General features: G+C 69.3%; 4 protein-coding genes across 4 annotated transcripts; 1 reads left to right on the top strand and 3 right to left on the bottom strand.

Moving 5' to 3' along the window:
- Positions 1–3,362: 3,362 nt before the first annotated feature.
- AURANDRAFT_63945 (hypothetical protein) lies at positions 3,363–6,561 on the bottom strand (the record flags this gene model as incomplete). Its single annotated transcript, XM_009038335.1, has 3 exons — positions 3,363–4,873; positions 5,004–5,901; positions 6,103–6,561. 3 exons carry the CDS (start codon positions 6,559–6,561, stop codon positions 3,363–3,365), a joined length of 2,868 nt encoding a protein of 955 aa, XP_009036583.1.
- A 1,056-nt stretch (positions 6,562–7,617) lies between these two features.
- On the bottom strand, positions 7,618–8,316 carry AURANDRAFT_63944 (hypothetical protein; the record flags this gene model as incomplete). Its single annotated transcript, XM_009038334.1, has 1 exon — positions 7,618–8,316. One exon carries the CDS (start codon positions 8,314–8,316, stop codon positions 7,618–7,620), a length of 699 nt encoding a protein of 232 aa, XP_009036582.1.
- Positions 8,317–9,378: 1,062 nt separating this feature from the next.
- On the top strand, positions 9,379–12,625 carry PYK4 (pyruvate kinase; the record flags this gene model as incomplete). Its single annotated transcript, XM_009038477.1, has 4 exons — positions 9,379–9,411; positions 9,497–10,656; positions 10,824–11,262; positions 12,224–12,625. 4 exons carry the CDS (start codon positions 9,379–9,381, stop codon positions 12,623–12,625), a joined length of 2,034 nt encoding a protein of 677 aa, XP_009036725.1.
- Positions 12,626–16,733: 4,108 nt separating this feature from the next.
- Positions 16,734–21,605, bottom strand: AURANDRAFT_63942 (hypothetical protein; the record flags this gene model as incomplete). The annotated part of the gene is made up of 6 exons (XM_009038333.1): positions 16,734–17,555; positions 17,677–19,113; positions 19,313–19,765; positions 20,252–20,639; positions 20,706–21,090; positions 21,290–21,605. The coding sequence occupies 6 exons, from the start codon at positions 21,603–21,605 to the stop codon at positions 16,734–16,736; spliced, it is 3,801 nt and encodes a 1,266-aa protein (XP_009036581.1).
- Between the last annotated feature and the right edge of the window lie 494 nt (positions 21,606–22,099).

The following is a 22,099-nucleotide window of genomic DNA, read 5'->3' as shown; positions in this document are numbered from 1 at the left end:
AGCTAGAGCGTCGTCTCATTCTTCGGGCAGCCCCGCGATTGCGACGGCAACATGGGGAAAAGCGACCCTCGCGAACTTCGCGCTGTCGCTCGACGCCGTCTTCGAGCCCGTCGACGAGGCGACGTTCCGCGCGCTCCGACGCGACTACGGCGGCTGGAGCGAGACCGCGAGCGCCGTGAAATGGCGGCGGGGCGAGCCCTTCACGCTCCTCGACCTGCTGCCGCCGCTCTTCCAGGCGACGAGCGGCCGCCACTTCCGCACGGGCGCGCGGCGATTTCGCGGCGGGGAGGCGACGCGCGGCTTCAACTGCTGGGGCCTCGCGTGGGCCGCTGTGCCGAATTCAAATCTTCAACTCGACTTCAATGTGAGCGTACGCGACAGTTTCGACGAAATCTCTTCGGCCGTGCTTCGAGAACTCGACCAGAGCAATCGATTCGTCCAAAAATCAGCCGAATCGACTTCGATTTGACCGAGCTATAGAATTCTCAAGTTTGGTCAGGACCACCCAAAACCAGTGGTTGAATTCGGCACAGGTGGGCCGCGCTCGAGGCCGCGGCGGCGCCGCGGGAGACGCTGACCGTCTCCTGCGGCGCGGGCGAGGCGGCGTGGTGCGCGCTGCGCGAGGCGACGGCCGAGGTGCAGTCGACGTCGGCGAACGGCCGCGGCTTGCTGGAGGACGAAGTCACGAGGAACGCGGATCTCGCGCCCGGCGACGTGCTGCTGGTCTGGCACGACAACGGCGGCGGCCAGGGCCTGTTTCTGGACCACGTGGCCATCTACGTCGACGACGATCTGTACTTCGAGAAGGCCGGCGCGGGCGACGCGACGCCGTTCCGCGTGACCGATTGGGCGAATCTCGCGGCGTCGTGGCCTCCCGCCGTCTTCGAGTGGGACTGGCGGCGGCGCACGGCCGACGTCGTGCCGTCGGCGGCGGAGGTCTTCGGGCTGCGGTTCCACGCGCCCCGGTTCCCCGAGCTCGCGGCGTTCGGGGCGTCCCTCGCGGACGCGCTGTCGTTCTCGCCCGCGCTCGATTCGGGCGACGTCGTCGGCCGCGCCTACAGCTGGATCAAGGAGCTCGAGGCGCCCCTGGGGCGCGACGCGCGCGGGCGCGCCGTGCTGCCGCCGGAGGACTTCGACGACGCGGCCTACCGCGTCGAGACGGGCGACGCGTGGCGGCGGGAAGAGGCGAAGCCCGCGCCGTTAGGCCGCGTGCCCGCGGCGACGTGCGTCGCCGGCGGCGCTTTATACGTCTTCGGGGGCGAGACGGACGACGCGGCGGGCGTCGTCCCGAACCGCTACCTCAACGACGTCTGGCGGCTGGACCTCGCGACGGGCGCCTGGGAGGAGCTGTCGCCGGACGGCGCACCGGGCGCGCCGGCGCCGCGCGTCTGCTCGTCGGCGGTGTGCCGCGAGGGGAAGCTCGTGCTCTACGGGGGCATCGCGCGCGGGGCTGATGATGTGTTCGACCATTGCCAAATGGGGGATTTGTGGACCTTCGACGTCGAGGCGAAGGTTTGGTCTCCTCGGAACGCGTCCGGCGCCGCGCCCGGGCCCCTCGCGGGCCACACGGCGACGCTGCTCGGCGACGCCATGCTGATCTTCGGCGGGTCCCGCGAGGACTCGACGCTCTCGGACGAGCTTCGGACGCTGGATCTGGCGACGGGAAAATGGGCCGCGGCGGCGCCGGCGGGCCCGCGGCCGGCGCCGCGCGATTTCCACGTCGCCGCGGAGCGGGGCGGCAAGCTCCTGGTCTGGGGCGGCGTCGACGACGGGTCCGTCTGGACCTACGACGGGTTGGCGTGGGCGTCGGAGGCGACGGAGCTGCCCTACCTGAGCGGCCGCGCGGGGGCGGTGTTGCCCGATGGGACGCTATTGTCCGTCGGCGGCTTCAAGGTCGTCGGCGGCGTCGCGGCCTACGACGCGGACGTCATGGTCTGTTCCGGCGGCGGCTGGGCCGACGCGACGCCCGCGTCCGCGGGGCCGAAAGGTCGCTGCTTCGCGACGCTCGCGCCCGTCGGCGACGCCGTCTTCGTCTGGGCGGGCTACCGCCGCGTCGACGGCGAGGCCGACGAGCGCCTCGGCGACCTCTGGCGGCTGGACCTCGCCGCGCCGGAGGGGCACGAGGACGCGGGGGAACTGTATTAAGAGGGCGGTGTCGTTACCTCGGCGCGCCGCGCTTGTAATCGCCGGTTTCTGCGTTTTGGACCCCCGGCGGGGCACGCGATGCGCTGGCCGATTTTATGACTCGAATTCTCGAGCAGGCATCAACCAGCGCCACGACCATCGTCGCGAAGCAAAGCACCAAGCACCCACCGCCACCGTCGCAACCATGCTCAAGTCCATCGCCCTCACGTCGCTCTTCGCCACCGGCGGCGCCTTCGTCGCGCCCGCGGCCACGACGTCCTCGTCGGCCCTCCGCGCCGACGTCTTCGGCATCGAGCAGGAGGAGGCCCTGCTCAACGCCAAGCGCGAGGGCCAGGACAGCTGGGGCGCGGCCGTCGACGTCAAGGAGAACGACGTCTTCGGGTTCGTCGACGAGGAGAAGACGCGCATCACGCAGCTCGGCAAGTCGCAGACCTTCGCGTCCGCGGACCCCTTCGGCTACGACTCCGAGCCGGCGCAGTCGCTGCCCGTGTCCTACTCGACCCAGGAGCTCCGCGCGGCGTCCGTGGCCCTGCCCTTCGCCGAGCGGCCCGCGGTGCTCGACGAGCTCGCGCTGCCCGGCGACTTCGGCTTCGACCCGCTGGGCCTCGCGGGCGACTCCGCGGAGAGTCTGCTGACGATGCGCGACGCGGAGATCCGCCACGCGCGCCTCGCCATGCTCGCGGCCGTCGGCTGGCCCCTGTCGGAGCTCGTCCACCCGACGCTCGCGTCGAGCCTCAACGAGCCGTCGCTCGTCTTCAAGCTCGGCGGCGACGTCCCGTCCGTTCTTAACGGCGGCCTCGGCGACGTGCCGGTGGTCTTCTGGATCTCGGCCGTCGCCGTCGCCGTCGCCGCCGAGCTCGCGGGCATCCAGGCCAAGGAGAGCGGCAAGATGTCCGGCGACCTCGGCTTCCGCTTCGGCGCCGACGCCGCGGCGAACGTCCTCGGCTCGCCGGCGAAGGTCGCCGAGGCGGAGATCGTCAACGGCCGCGTCGCCATGCTCGCCGTGACGGCCTACGTCGTCCAGGAGTTCGCCGCGCGGCTCTCGGGCATCCCCGTGCCCGTCGTCTCCTCGTCCTACGGCCTCTTCCACCCCTTCTTCTAGAACGCGGCCCCTCGAGGGGACCCGCGTCGATAAGAACGTGCCTGTGCAGTCACAGTGGGGCGATCCGCCAAACACCCACCTTTTTCACACTGGGCCACACGAGCATCCCTCTTTTTTACCCCCCCGTGTCGCACAGCTCCATGACGCGGAGGCGCGACGCGCGCCTCGTGTCGTCGCCGCCCGGCTCGTCGTCGATGAGGTGGTACGAGTCGCCGATGTAGTCGTGGCCGCCGCCGGCGAAGCCGTCGTCGTGCGCGTAGGACGCGGTCCGGAGCCGGTTCTCGAGGTCGCGCCGGTTCCGGTAGAGCGCGACGTCGTCCGCGGTCTGGAGCGCCGCCGGGACGACGAGCAGCCCCACGAAGAGCCCCAGGGAGATGATCATGAGCGACATGGCGAAGAACAGGCGGATGACGTACGACTGCGAGAACGCCATGGGCAGGACCGCCAGGAGCGTCGACCCGCCGGCCTTGAGGATCGGCGGCAGCATGCGCGCGAGCGCCGATGACGCGCTCTCGGCGTGGAAGTAGGCGTGGGTCACGTGGGCGCTGAAGTCGACCGCGAGGCCGATGGCCAGCGTCAGGATGACCGCCGTGATCATGTTGCAGTACTCGCCGATCCAGTAGAGCGCGCCGATGAGCACGACGTCGACGAAGGCCATGACCCCGAGCATGAGCGCCGCCGCGCTCGCGCGGCCCAATAGCAGCAAGCACGTGAGGAACACGGTCAAAGCGACGTAGCCCACGGATTTCACGGTCTGGGGCCACGTGAGCGCCAGCGCTTCTAAAACAGCGCTCCGCTGGACAAATAACCCCAGCTCCTCGGCGCCGTGGGCGTCGAGCAGCGCCTGCGCCTCGTCGAGCCGCCGCATCTGCGTCGACTTCTCGTTGACCTTCTTCCAGGACATGGGGATCTTCGACGCGCAGACGGAGTCCGTGCCGTTCGCGCCGTCGCGGAAGCTCAGGATCGTGCAGGCCGCCGTCCGCGCGCCGCCGGGCATGAGCACGCCGCCGCCCCCGTTCTCGTAGGCCACGAGTTCCCGGCCGTAGTGGCCCGCGTGGTGCGCCCGGAAGTCGCGGATCGCCGCGTCGAAGCCCGCCTCGTCGGACCACGACGCGTTGAAGGCCGTTCGGTACGCGTCGAACTCGGCGACCCAGCTCTTCGTCAGGCCGTTGAACTTCAGCGCGTCGAGCTTGCGCAGCGCGGCGACGTAGGACTCGTAGTGGTCGTAGAGCGCCGAGGGCGAGGCGTGGCGGGAGTAGGCGTCGACGAACCAGACGTTCGACGTCAGAAAGTACTGCTCCTCGACGGCGTAGGCGCGGCGCGCCGACGAGTCGTCCGGCGCCATCCACTGCGTCTCGTACTCCATCTCGAGCTTCGACGCGCCCGCGACGCCCAGGGCGAGGAGGACGACCACGAGACCCGCCACCACGAGCCGGCACTCGCGCCGCGTCACGAATTGCGCGACCGCCGCGCACGGCCCCTTCGCCGCCCCCCGCGCCCGGAGCGGCGCGGCAGCGCCGAAACGCCGCTTCCGCGCGATGCCCCGCCGCACGTCCAACGCCAGCAGCGCGGCGAAGAAGGTCACCTGCAACAAAAAGTCGCAGGCGACGCAGAGGGCCGCGACGCCTGTGTGCGAAACAACCAGTGGAACGCCCCGTCCAGCAAAAACTTCAAACCTCTCTAGCTCGGTCAAATCGAAGTCGTTTCGGCTGATTTTTGGACTGATCGTTTTCTCTCGGTGAGTTCTTTTTCAAACGATCAAAAGAGTATGTCGAAACCGTGCGAATAAATGAATATTGAAGTCGTGTTGAATATTTTTGTTTCCTGCCCAGCGCGACGCCGCAGAACGACGTCACGGCCGGGATGTTCGACGTCGCCGCGCAGGCCGCGAAGGCCGCGGCGTCCGTGCACGACGTCAGCAGAATCGACGCCCCCGCCGTGCGCAGGCCCTCGCCGAGCTTGTTCGCCGCGGCCTCCTCGACGCTCAGGTCGTCGTCGTCGTCGTCGACCGCGTCGACCGCGTCGACGACGACGAAGGCGTCGTCGACGCCGAGGCCGAGCGTCATGAAGATGGCCGCGGCCATCAGGTTCTGGAAGTAGCCCCCGAAGGCCATCCAGAGGCCGAACGCGGCCGCGAGCGCCAGGAGCACGGACGCGAGCGCGGCGCCGCCGAGGAGCGCGCGCGGTCCGACGGCGTCGCCGCGCGTCCTCGCGTCGACGCCGAAGCAGACCGACGCGAACGCGACGAGGAGCGCCAGCGACGCGAGCACCAACGTCAGGTCGTGCTTGAGGGCGTCCAGCACGGCGTCGCGGTACGAGGTGTGGGAGTGGACGAAGACGTCGAGGACCCCCCGCGCGGGGCTCGCCGCCTCCACGGCGGCGTCGCCGGCGCGGCTCACGCTGTCCGGGCAGTCGCCGACGAGCTTGGCCATGAACTGGATCGCCGACGCGGACACCATCGCGCCGTCGACGATCTCGAAATCGCCGAGCACGCGCGTCAGCGGCGTCTCCTGGGGTTTCACCTTCCCGTCGTTCACGGACGTGATGCCGTACCAGTCGACGGCGCGCGGCCGCGCGAGCGTCCCGCGCCAGTCGTCGTCGGCCTCGAAGGCGTCGCGCGAGTAGTTCCAGTAGCCGAGCGGCCCGAGCCAGACCTGGGCAGGAAAAGGGTGCGAAATTCCCAACTTCAAAGGCTCCTATCTCGGCCGTTTTCCACTCGTTTCGGCTAATTTTTGGACGAGCGATCATCTCTCGGAGCGCTCTCGACGCGTGAATGCTTTTTTCCGGAACGCGCGCGCGCGGAACACTCATGTTGAAGCGAACTTGAATCACTCTTTTCCTGCCCCGAGCCAGACCTTGTTGCCGTAGTGGTTCGTGACGCCGCAGTCGTAGAGCGTCCGCCCGTGGCCGTCCTCGGCCGCCACGATCTTCTCGTGGACGCCGAAGAGGGCGCGCAGGGCCTCGCGGTCCCGGAGCACGTTCTTGTGCGCCGCGCCCGTGCCGAAGACGTAGAACGTCGACGACTTCTCCGTCTTGGCGCGTACGAACGTGCGGCCGATCCAGCCGTTGCGCTCGATGGACGGGGCGTCCTCGGGCAGGTAGAGCGTGTCGTCGTTGGAGTTGATCGTGAAGCGGCTCAGGCCGACGCTACACAGCAAGACGGCGCACACGGAGACGGCGAGCACCTTCTTCGGCCGGCGCGCGCAGAGGGCGCCGAGCGCCGCGAAGAAGTCCGCGATCTTCCCGTCGACGAAGCGCGTCGCGGCCTCGAGGGACCAGCGCGGCGCCTCGGCGCCGTCGTCGCCCAATTCCATGGATGGCACCCACATTTGCTGGAACGACGCCGAAGGTGGATGCGGGCGGGCTGCCCTTCCAGGAGGTCCTGGCCGGCCGAGGGATCCAGAGATTCGAAACTTCAAAAACGCATTTGAGTGAAGAAGCTCGCGGAATACACGATGGCTGCCCCGCCGAGAATCCTCCTCGCTCTCGCCGCCTACGCGACGGCGGCACACTTCGAGTTCACGAACCCGAAGATCAGCCAGTGCGCCATCGACGGCAAGCGCAGCGGCGTGCCCTGGCTCACGAAGAACGACGCCCACTACATCTGCACCGACGCCAACTGGGACGCCCTCTACGACCCGGCGTCGAGCATCGCCTACGCGTCCATGAACCCGGGCGACGGGCCCATCGAACTGAAGTGCCCAGTGTTTTTTCGCGTGAATTTCGCCTGAAGATGTGAAGAAATCCGACCCCGTCGCACTTGGTAGGCGCGAGGGCGCCTGCGGCGCCGGCGGCGACGGCTTCTGCGACTGCTGCCCGGACTGCCTCGACTGCGTCCACCCGAAGAACGAGAGCGCGTCGCTCGTCGCGAACCGCTTCTGCGACTGCCGGAGGGGTCTGGAGGTGTCGCCGGACTACGCGCCCTGCTGGAACAGCTGCCTCGACTGCCTCGGCGACGACGGCCAGGTCCAGCGTCGAGCGACAGGAGTGTTTTTTCGCGTGAATTTCGCCTGAAGATGTGAAGAAATCCGACCCCGTCGCACTTGGTAGGCCAGGTCGCCTACATGCCCGGGGACGTCGCCGCGGCGTGCCTCGGGTCGTCCGCCTGCTACCCCTGGGCCAAGCCCGACGCGCCGACGGCGGGCTACAACTCGTGGTACTCGTGCGCGTCCCCCGACGCGGCCTCGTGCCAGCCGTCCTACGAGCAGCAGGCGAGCGCGCAGATCCCGCCCATGTCGAAGATGAAGATGGCGGCGCTCTGCGGCTAGGACCTTGTTAAGCGCGCTTCGCGAAGCGGTCCGCGGCCTCGCGGTGGAGCTTCATGGCGTACTTCTGCCGCTCGAAGGACAGCCCGAAGACGACGGTTCTTTTTAAGCGCGCTTCGCGAAGCGGTCCGCGGCCTCGCGGTGGAGCTTCATGGCGTACTTCTGCCGCTCGAAGGACAGCCCGAAGACGACGGTGCCGAAGACGAGGCGCGCCGCGAGGGGCGCCGCCGGCAGCGACAGGTAGTAGACGGCCATGCCGCAGGCGACGACGTGGCTCGCCGTCATCGTGAAGACGTGGACTTTGTCCATGAGCTGTGACTCGGCGAAGATGAGGTGCAGCGTCTGCGACGCTCCGCCGAACTCCATGGCCGAGCCCCCGACGAGGAAGATGGCGCAGAGATCCGTGTAGAAGAAGTTGAAGACCGTCGCCCAGCAGACGACGTGGTGCGCCCAGTACATGGCGTCCATGCCGCCGCCGACGGCGTAGAGCGCGCAGTCCTTGAAGAGGTAGCCCCACATGAGGAGCAGGTAGGCGCGCTCCCAGGTGCCGTCCATGGCGCTCCACGGCGCCGCGACCCAGTCGACGGCGCCGCCGTCGAAGCTCCCGACGGCGAGGGAGACGACGAGCGGGAAGCCGACCAACTGGATCGGCAGGCAGCTCAGCCAGTTGTAGAGCGGCGACCCGTGGAACTCGCGCCGCGGGAGGAAAGCGTGGCAAATGAAGGTGTAGACGCAGGCGACGGCGCTCGCGGCGCCGAGCTGCGCGAGCACCTCCGGCGTCTCGAGGCCCGCGGCGGGCGTCATGCTCCGAGCTCAAGGTGGGAATCTTCATCATGATCTCAAGTTGAACTTCAAGCCACTCGATCGAGCCTGCTCTGGGCTGCTCTCCGTGACGATGGCTCGCGCGAGGTCGGCGTTGCTGCTCGCGTGCGTCGCGTGCGCGACGGTCGCCACCGTCGCGGCGGACGGCGAGGACGAAGGCTTGGGCAGCGCCATCGCAAAAATCGACAAGCTCCACCTGGGCTTCGGCGGCGCCTGCGGCTACGCCGGCGGCAAGCTCGTCAAGGGCGTCGCTCTCAGCATATTCAAAACGGGGCTGGCGCTCTACGTCGCGGCCCACCTGCCCGCGCTGCTCACGCACCTCGGCCAGAAGAAGCTCGCCAGCGTCGTCGCCGAGAAGGAACGAAAGCTCATCGCCGCGGAGCGCGAGCTCGAGGGCCGTTTGCAGCAGCTCTTCCGCGACTACGTGGAGCCCCACCTCGGCGCGCGCGGGCGCCGGGAGGCCGCGGGCGTCGCGCGGGACGTCAAGCCCTGGGTCGAGAAGCACACGGCCCTCAGCGGGGGCTTCGCCGCGGGCTTCGTCGCCGCGATCTACACCTAGGCGCGCGAGCGCGCGCCTGCCGCTTCGCCGCCGCCGGAGGCCCGACGCGTCCGGGTAGTGCGCCAGCGGCAGCGCGGCGTGCCAGAGGCTGCTACCGAGGTGCGCGCCGCGCTTCCGGATGACGACGAGCTCGCGGCCGTCGTGTAATGTGTGCGCGCGGCGCGCGGCCTCGGTCGTCTTCCCTCGGGCCCGAACATGTCAGGATGATGGCGTCGTCGGCGTATTCGTCGACGTAGTTGTGGCCTGCGAAGGCCATGGGCTCGAGCCCCGAGCCCAGGCCCGAGCCCGTGGTCGAGGACGACTCGGCCAGGCCGGGCATGGAGTCATCGCCCTCCTCGCGCGAGCTGTCGTTTCCCACGGAGAGCCAGTTCAACAGCCTTCGGAAAGTCAAACTTGTATCCGGCGCTAACCCACCTGGCGCGGACGGGTAGCAGTCGTCCGCGACGCCCACGCACCAATCTCACCAGCAGGCAACTTTCTAGACCATGGCCGCGACCGTCGACAGCGCGATGGTCAAGGTGACGCCGACGCAGGACGTCTCCGGCCACAAGCAGATGCGCGCCGCCCGCGCACGCCCCACGAAACCCCGCGCAACCCCCGCAGCAATGCGGCCGCCTCGCCGAAAGTCCTTTCCCTCCTAGGTCCGACGCGGCCCTGCACAAGCGCACGCGCATCATCTGCACGCTCGGCCCGTCGTCCTGGGACGTCGACATGCTCGGCGTGCTCCTCGACGAGGGCATGAACGTCGCGCGGCTCAACTTCAGCCACGGCGACCACGAGACGCACAAGCGGACCATCGGCCGCCTCAAGGAGGCCCTCGCAATTCGGCCCGGCCGCCACTGCGCCATCATGCTCGACACGAAGGGCCCCGAGATCCGCACGGGCTTCTTCGCGGCGCCCAACGACGGCGGCAAGCTCAAGTTCGCCAAGGGCGACCCGCTCATATTGACGACGGACTACGACCACAAGTCCGACGGCACGAAGCTGGGCTGCACCTACAAGAAGCTGCCCACGTCCGTCAAGCCCGGCGGCCAGATCCTCGTCGCCGACGGGTCCCTCGTCCTGGAAGTCGTCTCCACGGACGGCACCGCCGAAGTCACCTGCAAGATCATGAACGACTGCGCGATCGGCGAGCGCAAGAACATGAACCTGCCCGGCGTTTTGGTGGACCTGCCCGTGCTCCAGGACAAGGACACGAAGGATTTGGTGGAGTTCGCCTGCCCCATGGGCGTCGACTTTGTGGCCGTGTCCTTCGTGCAGTCCGCGGCGGACGTGCGCACGGTCCGCAAGACCTTGGACGGCGCGGGCGGCACGAAAATCAAGATCATCTCGAAGATCGAGAACCAGGAGGGTTTGGACAACTTCGCGTCCATCGTCGACGAGACCGACTCCGTCATGGTCGCGCGCGGCGACCTCGGCATGGAGATCCCGCCCGAGCGCGTCTTCCGCGCGCAAAAGTCCATGATCGCGACGTGCAACGGCGCGGGCAAGCCCGTCATCGTCGCGACGCAGATGTTGGAATCCATGGTGTCGAACCCGCGGCCCACGCGCGCGGAGTGCTCCGACGTCGCGAACGCCGTCCTCGACGGCGCGGACGCGGTCATGCTCTCCGGCGAGACGGCCGGCGGCTCCTTCCCCAAGGAGGCCGTGGCCATCATGGCGCGGACCTGCGTCCAGGCCGAGGGCGAGTTCGACTTCGACGCCGCCTACCAGAAGGAGCTCGCGACGATGCGCGAGTCAGGGCAGGACAAGGGTGATTCAACGTCGCTTCAACGTGAGTGTTCCGCTCGCGCGCGTTCCAGAACAAGCACCCACGCTTCGAGACCATTCCGAGAGATGATCGCTCGTCCAAAAATCAGCCGAAACGAGTGGAAAATGGCCGAGAGAGGAGCCTTTCAAGTTGGGAATTTCGCACTCTTGTCCTGCCCAGGCGCGAGTGGGCCAAGGGCCGCATCTCCCGCTCCGCGTCGCTGTCCGTCGTCGAGTCGACGGTTTCCGCTGCTACCCAAGCGTCGCGCGACGCGGCGGCCAAGGCCATCGTCGTCCTCGCGGCGTCCGGCGCGACGACCCAGCTCTTCGCCAAGTACAAGTGCGGCATCCCGCTCATCGTCGTGACCGCGCACGACTCCGTCGCGCGCTACGCGCAGGCGCTCATCCCCGGCGCCTACGTGCTCCACGTGCCGGACCTCGTCAAGTACGGCTACGCCGACGACACGGGCGACGACGAGCCGAAGATGGTCGCCGAGGGCACGAAGTTCGCCTGCTCGCTCGGCCTCGTGACGTCCGGCGACGACTTCCTCTGCGCGGTCCACTCCTACCGCGTCAACAAGCAGAAGAACATCGCCATGCGCTTCTTCCACGCGAGCTCCGTGCTCTAGGCGCGCGCACGTCGCAGCCGCCGCGAACATCCCGGCGGCTTCCCCTCCCCCCGGCCGTGATCCTAAAGAACTCTAGTCGAAGCTGTCCTGGGGCATGAGGCGGCTCCGGTCGAGCTTCGCGACGGGCCAGATGGCCGTCGCCATGGCGAGCGCGGCGACGGCGCTCAGGTAGAAGGCGCCGCCCGCGCGGAAGTCCGCGCGCGTCTCCGGGGACCCGTGGGCCGCGGACGTCTTGAGCTGGATCCAGAGGAGCTGGCCCGCGGCGAGGCCCAGCGCCACGGCGAAGCCGCCGACGAGCTGGAGCGCCGCGGCGAGCTTGCCCTGGTGCTCGGGCGCCACGCAGGCCTGGATCGCCAAAAATTGCACGACGGCCGCGAAAGGCACGCCCGCGATGACGAGCGCCGCGAGCGCGCCCTCGACGTAGTTGCACAACCCCATGATCAGCAGCGCCAAACACAGCGCCAGCGCCGCCACGTGCAGACAGAAGGGCCCGCCCAGCGCGTCCCGGGCCCACCAGACGTAGCCCGCCAAACCCACTCCGAAAGCGATGAGCGGCGTCAGCTGGAACTCCAGATAGACCGTGTCCGACATGTCGAACTTCCACAGCAAATAGTAGGGCGCCTGCGTCGCGATGGCGCCCACGGCCAGGCAGGCGCAGACGTAGGCGCCCACGTAGGCGCCGAGCTCGACGTCGCCCGGCTCGCCGCGGAGCACCTCCAGCAGCGCCGCGGGCGACGTGAAGGCCCGCGCGGGCGGCGCGGGCGTGTCCGGCGGCAGCGTCTCGCGCAGCGTCGCCGCGCCGATAAACAGCGACGCCAGGTAGGTCGCCGACGCGATGACGAGGCACGCGGGGATGGACCAGACGATCGCGATCGCCGTGCCGACGCCCACGCCGAGCGCGCCGCCGAGCGCGAAGGCCGCGATCTCCGCGACGACGACGTCCACCAGATAGACGACGAACTGGCGCGACCCCGTGGGCGCCGGGCTCGCCGGCGCGCCCGGCGCGAAGACGCCGCCGAAGACGGGCCGCCAGAACGACTCGCGCGCCGTCGCGCCCGCGGCGACGCAGTCCACGGGGATGACGATGGACATGGTCGACGTGAAGCAGCCCGCGAGCGCCGTCGCGCCCAAGAAGCCGTCGATGCTGTCGGGCCAGACGGCCATGATGAGCATCTGCACCGCCGCGACCGCGCTGTTTAATAAAAGGAGCGGCTTCCGCCCGACGCGCGGATTGTCCGCGCAGGGCGGCACGAAGTTCGCGCCGACGACGGACGCGATCGTCGCGACGACGGCCTCGCGCAGCGCGAGATTCGACCCGGAGACGGGGTTGTCGCCGGCGATGCGCGTCACGTAGAGCGACCGCACCACATAATAAGTCATGACGGCGACGCCGTTGAGCGCCTGCCAGAGGAGGAAGCGCCGCAGCCGGTCGTTGGCCTCCTCGACGTCCGTCGGCGCGAGCAGCTTGCTCCGCAGGGTCGGCAGCATGGCCTCCTTCTGCTCCTCCAGATCCTCCTTGCGCCGCATGGCCGTCGTCATGCTGGGCTGCCTTGGGCGAATGTGATGGAAATCACAGCATGCTGCCGTTCAAGAACCCTCGTTTTCGCCACAGCTGAAGCATGGCTTGCAATTCATGCGTCGGCTAGCAGGCCTGCAGCGGCCATAGCCGTAGCAGCCGCGAAGGCAGCAGCAGCGCAGCGCCGACCTGCTTCCGGCGCGTCCAGCGCGCTGACGGACGCCTGCCGCGCCGCCTGCCGCGCCGCCTCCGGCGCGCCGCCTCCGGCGCGCCGCCCGACGACGCATGACCGACGCCGGTGCCTCCGCCGCCGCCGCGACGACTGCATCGCGCTGGGTCGACCACAGCGCGCTGGCCGACGTCGTGGAGGCGTCGAAGAACTACCGGGGCCTCCACGTCGTCCGCGGCGAGCCGCCGACGCCGCTCACGGTCTTCCGCGCGCGCGACGGCCGCCTCTTCTGCGTCGAGACGGGCTGCCCCCACGCGGGCCACCGGCTCTCGAACGGCCACTGCCTGGACCCCGGCGACATCGAGGACCTCGCGCCCGCGGGCGCGCTCGGCGTCCTCGTGAGCTGCCCCGCGCACTCGTACGTCTACGACACGGCGTCGGGCGAGTGCGTGAGCGCCTTCGGCGGCGGGCCGGGCCGCGCCGTCGTCCACGCGACGCGCGTCGTCGACGGCGTCGTCCAGGTCGACCTCGAGCCCGCCGCGGGCGCCCGCGCGCTCGCGCTGGACACGGAGACGCGGAACGAGATCGGCATGCGCTGCGTCGAGCAGGCGCTCGAGCTTAAGTTCGGGGATTGACTGACAGAAGCGGCCATCATGATTCCTCCGAGTCGCGAGCACCGTGCTGTGGGATGCCAGCGAGAAGAGGCCCGACGTCGCGTCGACCTCGACGAACGTGGAGCCGTCCAGCGACGTCACGCGCAACGAAGCGGCGAAGGCGGGTGTGCAAAGCAGCAGCGCGACGAGGCTGCCCAAGCGCTGAGAAGCCATGCGACCGCCTCTTCGCCAACTACGGCTTCGTGCAGCGCGACAACGCGGACGACGAGTACGTCCTCGAGGAAGACCTCAGTCCTGCGGCGTCGCGTTCTGCGGCGGGCGGCGTCATGCAAAAGTTGATGAAGCTTTCTTAGAGGAGATTTTGAGGCGCAAAGCCGAGTCGAGCCGCATCGGCGTGCACCCCGGGGTGAGGAAAAATCTCGCGCAGCGGCGGCGCGCGCGACCGAAAAACTGCCGGTGTCGGCCATGAGCAGCGGCAGGAAGCGCCCCCGCGACGCCGCGGCGGAGAAGACGCCCCGCGACCCGAAGAAGACGCGCCCCCTCGCGCTGCCGCGGCGGAGCCCGCGGCGCAAGAGCGCCCTCACGGAGGGCCTCTACTCGATCCTCGACGTCGTCCTGGGCCGGGGCACGGACCGCGCGTCTTTAGGCGCCATGCGGTCGACGTGCCGCGCCATCCGGTCCGTCCTCGCCGCGCCGCGGCTGAGCGCGCTCCGTTTGAAAGACGGCTGCGCGCACGTCGTGAGAACCTTACCCGCGCTCGACCGCCTCGTGCGCGTCACGGCGGTCCTCGCGGACAACGGCCATCTGCAGCTCGACGAGGGCGTCGCCGACGTGGCGTCGCTGACGGGCTCCTGGGACCAGTACGTCGTCAACGAAAAGAATTGGCGCGCGCGGTGGCCCGCGTGCCGCGGGCAAACGTTGGAGCTCGGCGGCGGCGCCTTCGCCGCGGCGCGGAGCGCGTTGAGCACGCGCTGGGCGGGCATCCACGACATCGAGACCCACGCGGGGCAATTGTACGTGGACGAGGGCGCGGCCGTCCGCTTCGAGTACGAGATCCCCGACTCGGCGGCGGGCGCGCTCGTGTCCGTGGAGCTCCTGAGCTCGCGCTGGACCCTGAGCCCGGAGATGCGCGAGGACCGCGACATCCGCACGCTGCGCGACCTGGATTCCTCCGAGGCGCCCGTCTTCCGGTTGTACCACGCGGACGCGACGCCTCGAGGCCCGGGCCGCGCGGAGAGCTCCGCGGCGCCGCCCGAGGCGAGGAGCCTCGAGCTGCTGCCGGGGGAGACGACGGTCGACGTGCACCGCGCGTCCATCTCGGCCCACGGCTTCCGGAGCCGGTCGCCTGAGCTCGCGACGCACGACAACTACCTCGACGAGTGGACGCTCGTCTACAAGGTCGTCCACACGCTCGCCGTGCCCCGGTCCCTCGCGGGCCGCCGCGTCCTCGTCGAGATCGACTGCCGCGACCACGACTGCAACGCCGCCATCCACAACATCTTCTTCAACCTCGCGTTCTGAGCGCGCGGCGGCGGCGGCTCTCTCTAATCGTGTGTGCATAATCGTGAGACGAGACGAGGACCGCCCTTTCCTGGCATCCCCAGGTTCGGGCGCGCCCCGGGGTGGCGGGGCGGGGGCACCATGGGTACCAAGTTCGAGACCCTCCCCCGGTAGGGCTCCCGGCACCACAAACGCACGACGTCAACGCTGCCCCGAATACGCACGTGACACCTGAGGAGCTGCATCGTTCTAATGGAGCACCTCAGAATTCAATCGGATCGCGAGCTTGTAGTCGGAACACAGTCGGAGCGCGCTACAAACCACCCGCACAGTACACTTACCACCACACGTGCGCGCGCGCGGGCCTTCCCCCGCCTCCGCAGCCCCCGCGCGCCTCCCCGCGCCTCCCCGCCGCCCCGCGCGACCGCCGCCCCGAGCCGCATCCCGAACGGCCGCTCCCGGGCTGCCCTTGAAGTCTGGCGCACGCGATCCCCCGCAGCTGCACCATGAAGCTCGTCCTCGCCCTCGCCATGCTCTTCGGGTCCGCGTCCGCGGGCAAGTACGACAGCGACCTCACGGCGCGCAAGGCCGCGTCCCGCATCCACCCGCGGCCGCGACCCCGGCGGCCGCGCGGGTAGGTCTTTCGAAACGCCGCGAACGCCTTTGGAGACGCCTTTTCCACCCTCGACGGCACCGTCCAGGTCAACGTCAAGGACACGGCCGTGTCGTCCATCGAGGCCGTGAACCTCGGCGGCTCCATCGAGACGCAGCTGAGCAACGAGCTCCGCGTCGGCGGCGAATACGACCAGAACCTCGCGTCGTTCCGGCCCCGGTCCCTCTTCGCCAAGTGGACGGCCAAGGGCGCCAACCCCCTCGAGGTCACGGCGACCTACAACGTCGCGGCCAACTCCGCCGAGGTCGACGTCGACTACGAGAACTCGGGCACGCGCGTCCAGGCCGCGCTCGATTCCGCGCGGAAGACGATCCTCAACACCGTCGAGCTCAGCCGCACCTTCAACGTCGAGGGCCGCGACCTCGAGGTGAGCCCCGCCTACGACCTCTCCACCAAGGTCGCGTCCGTGAAGAACCGCCTCAACCTCAACGCCGACACGACGCTCGAGCTGAACCTCCGGTCCGACGACGTCTCGAACCGCGACGCGCTCGACGCGCGCATGACCGTGGAGCACGCCATCGACGCCCAGAACTCCATCAAGCCCTCGTTCTCGCTCAAGTCGGGCGACGTCGACTACGAGTACACGCGCGCGCTCGGAGGCGACGCGGAGCTCAACGTCAAGGCGACGCCGGGCAAGGACGTCAACCTCCAGTGGGAGGACCCGGGCTCCCGCGGCGTCTGGACGACGAACGTCAAGATGCCCTGGGGCCAGCCCTCCGGCGCCTCCGTCTCCTTCAAGCGCAAGTTCAACCTCTAGGCCGCTGGCCCGGAGGGAGGAACCCGGCCGACGAACCGACCGCGGTGGGAGCTCCCACGAAGCCGAGGGCCGCCGCGGCGCGCACGCGCGGAGACAAGTCCGCGCTGCTGCACCGGCCGACGTCGCATGTCAGTCAAATAATTCCGTGCTCGTTTGTAACTCGCGTCGCCGCGACGCGCGTTACGTCCCGAGCTTCCCCGGCGGCGCTTACGTCCCCGCGGTCCCGCGCCCGCCTACGCCGCGGGCTTCTTGGCCGTGATCTCGACGTAGGTCGTCGGGACGGCGGCGAAGGTCTCGTAGAAGATGTGGTCCCGCTTGATCTCCGTGAGCTCGCGGACGGCCTTGACCTCGGACGCGACGACGTTGAGGAACTTGGCGAACTTGTCGTCGTCGCCCGTGAAGTGGGGCTTGGCCGTGGCGCCCCAGACGTCGCGGAGGTAGGCCTCCATGTCGTCGCGCTTGGGCATGCCGGTGAGGTCGTGGAACTGGCGGACCTTGACGTCGACGAAGCCCGCGGACGCCAGCGCCGCGCGCCAGGCGTCGACGGACGACAGGGTCATGCGCGTGGCGCAGGCGCCGTAGTCGAAGTCCGCGGGGAAGCAGTCCTTGAAGGCCTTGCGCTTCGGGATCGCGCGGAGCGCGTCCGTCACGGGCTCGGAGCTCCCGGCGCCGAAGACGCCGCCGGCGAAGACGCCCCCGGGCTTGAGCTCGTCGAAGACGAGCTTCATCGTCGGCGCCTGGTCCTTCTCGGGCATGAAGTGGAGGCTCAGGAACGCCGTCGCCGCGTCGAAGCCGCCGCCGCCGCCGAGCGACGCGGGGCCGGCGTCGCCGGGCCCGCCGAGGTCCACGGTCGTCACGCGCGGGTACCACTCGCGCACGCCCGGCAGCTTCGTCGGGAAGCCGCAGACCAGGGCCGCCGACGCGTCGCTCGACAGGTCGAGCACCGTCGACGCGCCCTTGATGGTGTCGCAGAAGGCGTCGTCGGCGACGATGGGCGTGCCGTAGGGGGGCTCGATGCGCCGCTTCACCTTGGTCTTCTTGCTGCCTCCTAAATCCTTGATCATGCGGTAGATCGCCGCTTCGGCGTAGCCCCCGTATGCTGCCATGCTGGAGTCGGAAAGCACGAGGGGGCTGCACCTCCTTCAAGCACAAACCGCAACGAAAGAACTTTTAGACGGCCAGGGCGACCTCGAGGAGCGCCGCGTAGTCCGGCGTGCCGAAGCCCGACGCCGGGTCCCAGCCCTCCAGCGCGCGGAAGCCGTCGGTGCCGCACTTGCCGTTGTTGCCCAGCAGCACGTCGTCGAAGGCCGCGCGGTACTTGTAGATGAGCGGGTTGAGGAAGCCGAGCTTGGGCTTGCCCGCGCTCAGGCGCGCGTCGTTGAGCAGCGCGACGACGCCCGCGAAGGTCGGCGCGGAGCACGACGTCCCCGACACGTAGACCGCCTCGCGGTCGTAAATAATCGCAAAGTCCTCGCCCGCGGCGGCGACGTCGGGGAACGCGCGGCCGCTGCGGTTGAAGAGGTCCGCGGGCAGGCGCCCGTGGGCCACGTAGGGCACGAGCACGTCGCGCGCGTCCGACAGGTACGTCTCCACCGCCGCGCGCTGGTAGTCCGGCCGCGCCCAGCGGTTCGAGAAGCCGCCGGAGGAGAAGTCCGCGACCTGCGTCTTGGCCCCGAAGCCCACGGTCGCGCCGACGGCCGTCACGTAGGGCGACGCCGCGGGCCACTGGGCGTAGAAGTGGTCGCAGGAGCCCCAGGTGGACGCGACGCCCGAGTCGCCCGCGGCGAAGATCAGCGACATGCCCCGCAGCGCCGCCAACCCGAACTCGTACTGGACGCGCACGGCGTAGGCGTCGGACGTCGACCCCTCGTCCTCGCCGTAGGACGTGGAGACGACGGACGGCGCGTGGTCGACGCCGTTCATGTAGAGCACGAACTCCAAGAAGGGTTCGTTGATCGCGGGCCGGTCGGGCGACATGCCCGCGAAGGACCACACCTCCAGCGGCACGCCGCCGGAGACCGCCGACGCGTACTGGACGTCCAAATTCGCCTCGGCGCCGGGCCGGTTCCCGCGGTTCGGGCCCTCGATCGTCGGCGCGTAGCCCGAAGACGCGAGGTCCGGCGCGTAGTCACTGTAGAACTTTTGCGCGTCCGCCGGCGACGCGAACTCGCCGTCGAAGGCCGTCACGACGACGTAGTGCTCGGACCGGTTCGTGAGGGACGGGTACGCGCCGCTGAGGCCGTACTCGTCGCGCAGGATGCCCGGCGTGACGCCGTACTTGCCGTCCGTCGCCAGGGGCGCGCCGGGCGCGGACTTCCGGCGCAGGTTCGGGAAGCGGCTCGTGGGCTCGACGAAGGCCGCCGCGGACCGGAGGTTCTCCGGTAGAGAGCAGCCGACGCACCGCGTCGCCGTCTGGCCGTCTGTTCGCGCGAACTCGTAGTACTCGCCGCCGAGGAGCTCCTCCGCCGACGCGACGGACACCTCGGCGCGCAGGAAGCCGCGGCGCGCGGCCTCGTCCGCGGAGCCGTAGGCGACGGCCTCGCCGAACTGCTTCCCGTGGACGTCGAGGTAGGATAGAATACGGCTCGCGTGCGTCGCCCACTCCGGGTGCGCCTGTGTGGATTCCAAATCTTCAACCCGACTTCAATGTGATCATATGCGACCGTTTCGACGCGAGTTCTTCTGTCGTGCTTCAAGAACTAGACAAGAGCAATCGATTCGTCCAAAAATCAGCCGAATCGACTTCGATTTGACCGAGATAGAGAGTTCTGAAGTTTGGTTGGGATAACCCAGCTCACTGTTTGATTTCCACACAGGGGTGCGCGTCCGCGCGGTAGGCGTCGAGCTCCGCGACGCTCCGGTGCCGGCCGTAGCGTTTCGACGCCGGGTCGCTCACGGCGGCGACCTCGGCCTCGAGGGCCGCGACGTGGTCGTCGCCGACCGGCAGCGCGAAGACGAGCGACAGCGTCGCGTCGGCCGCGGCGCGCGACGACCGCACCCAGTCGCAGGAGCTCTCCCAGCTCCGCACGCAGGACGACGACGCCGCGCACCAGGAGTAGCCCGCGTCGGTGTAGCAGCCCTCGGCGTCCGTGTCGCCGCCGAAGGCCGCGGAGAGCGCGGCGGCGGTCTCCTTGGGCTGGGACGCCGCGGAGAGCGCGACGACGGCGTCCTTCGGCTGGGACGCGACGCGGCTCAAGGCCAGCGCCCCGAGCACGCAGGCCCCGGCGACGGCCGCGAGGGCCCGGGTGCGCCGCGGGGCTGCCGCCTCCATTGTTGTCATCCGATTTCGAAGGCAACGTTTTATATTGAACCAAAGGTGAAGGCTCACTAGCACGCCCGCCGACTGGCTCGACGTGTTGCAGACGCGCTGCCCGACGCCGCCAGCATCGCGGAGACTCGACGGCTTGCACCGCCGGCAGCGCAGAGACTCGGCTTGCACCGACGCCATGCGCCTGAGCCTTCTTCTTGCACTGGCGTGCGGCGCCGACGCGCTGCGGCCGACGCGGCGCGTCTTGCTGCAGGGCGCCGTCGGCGCCGCCGCGGCGCCGCTGGCGGCCTCCGCGGCGCCCGGCGCGCCGGCGATCGTCGGCACCTGGGCCGTGGACGTCGCCGTCGCCGACAAGTTCCAGGCGTCGGGCGGCGGCACGCTCACGTTCCAGCGCGACGGCGAGGTTGAGTTAAAGCGCGGCGACGGCAGCGTGGTCCCGGGCGGCAGCGACTTCACCATCGAGGTCAAGGGCAAGGAGCGCACGGTGCGGTGGCTGCTCGAGTACGCGAGCGGCAACACGCTCAAGTTCGTCGGCCGGATCAACGACGAGGCCGCGCCCGGCGTCATGGCCGGCGACGTCCTCGAGCTGCTCGAGAGCAACGCCGAGGTCCGCGTGGGCTCCTTCGACGCGAAGCAGTCCGGCGCCGTCGAGGGCACGCAGCAAAAGTACTTCGCGAAGCCCGAGGAGGGCAAGCTGAAGCCCGGGCTCGAGCTCAACGGCCGGCCGCGGTGGCAGGTCGAGAAGGAGCTCGCGAAGAAGGCGGCGAGCGACACGGCCGCGTCGAACCGCGAGAAGAACGAGGCGCTCATGGCCAAGTACGGCTGCACGGACCAGGCGTCCTGCGTCGAGGCCCTCAAGAAGGACCGGGGGCTGTAAAAAAGTTACGGGTCGCCGCGCTTCTCCTCGGCGTAGCCGCCGTCGGCGGGCAGCGACGACGAGGAGCAGGTCCGCGGCAGCGACGCCGCGCTCGCGCTCCGGGGCGCGGGCGTCGTGCAGGGCCGGCAGAACTGGGGCTTCGGCGGCTCGCGCGGCGCGGGGTAGGCCATCGCCGCGTAGGACGCCGCCGAGATGGGCCGCAGCGTCGCCGCGTCGTCGCCCAGGCCCGCGCGCGCCGCCGCGCGGCGCCGCGCGCGCGCGTAGGCCGCGGCGAGCTCGAGCGCGAAGGCCTTGCAGTGGTTCTCGTCGCCGAAGTGGTCGATCTCGCATTCCACGAAGAACTCGAGCGCGGCCGCCGCGGCGTCGGCGTCCTCCGCGGCGTCGCCGCGCGCGTCAAAGTCCGTCAGCAGCGTCCGGCGGCCGTCCATCTCCACGTAGGCGAGGCCTGTGCCGAATTCAACCACTGGTTTGGGTGGTCCTGACCAAACTTCAGAATTCTCTAGCTCGGTCAAATCGAAGTCGATTCGGCTGATTTTTGGACGAATCGATTGCTCCCGTCGAGTTCTCGAAGCGAAGCCAAAGAAGTTGCGTCGAAACTGTCGCATAAGCTCACATTGAAGTCGGGTTGAAGATTTGAATTCCACACAGGGCGAGGCTCGGCGCGCCGCCGAAGCTCGAGAGCACCATCTCCGACGCGGCCGGGCACAGGCGCCCGATGGTCGCGTGCTGGAGCGCCTCCAGGGACACGTTGCGCCGCACGGCGAATTCCAGCGCGGCGAAGAATTTGACCTTCGACGCGAAGCCCAGGAGCGCGTCGCTGGCGACCTGCCGCTCCTCGGACCGCCAGGCGACGTCGAGGGCGTGGTCCAGCGACGGCGCGAAGGCCGCGCGGACGTCGTCGACGCCGCGCGCCAGGAAGTCCATGCGCGCGCCGTCGATGCTCGACAGGGCCTGGCCCATTGGCCGTCGTTCGCGGGCTGCTTCGCGCAGATCTTCGACGCGGTGGAGGCGGCCCGGGGCTGCCTTTTCGCGTAGATTGAACTTCTTCCTTGATGCTTTGTTGCCGCTCGACCTTGGACGACCTGGGCCCCCGCAGCTGGCGGCGCAGCTGCACCATTGTCTGTGGTGACCAGCGCAGCGCAGAGAACGCAAGCACAACGCGGCGCCGACAAGCGCAGCATAGAAACCAGCGCAGCGTAGAGGACAATTAGCACAACGCAGAGTCGCATACGCTTTTCATCGGTGATGCGCCTGCTCCTCCTCCTCGGTGCACCCGCGGCGCTCGCCCTCACCTTCGGCGTCTGCGGCGGGAACATGTGCACGCAGAAGTACGAGGCATGGAGGAAGCGAAAGGTGCCGGGCAAGGGCTTCGAGCAGGGCCGCGTGTCCGGATCGTGGACGCCGGGCGACGACTACTGCACGCTGCTCGAGGTCGTCGAGGCGAGCGGCCGCGA

Source organism: Aureococcus anophagefferens (genome assembly GCF_000186865.1).
Source record: "Aureococcus anophagefferens unplaced genomic scaffold AURANscaffold_8, whole genome shotgun sequence".
Classification (NCBI taxonomy): Eukaryota; class Pelagophyceae; order Pelagomonadales; family Pelagomonadaceae; genus Aureococcus; species Aureococcus anophagefferens.
Note: the sequence above shows the minus strand (reverse complement) of the source record. Positions and strands in the feature narration are given on the sequence as shown.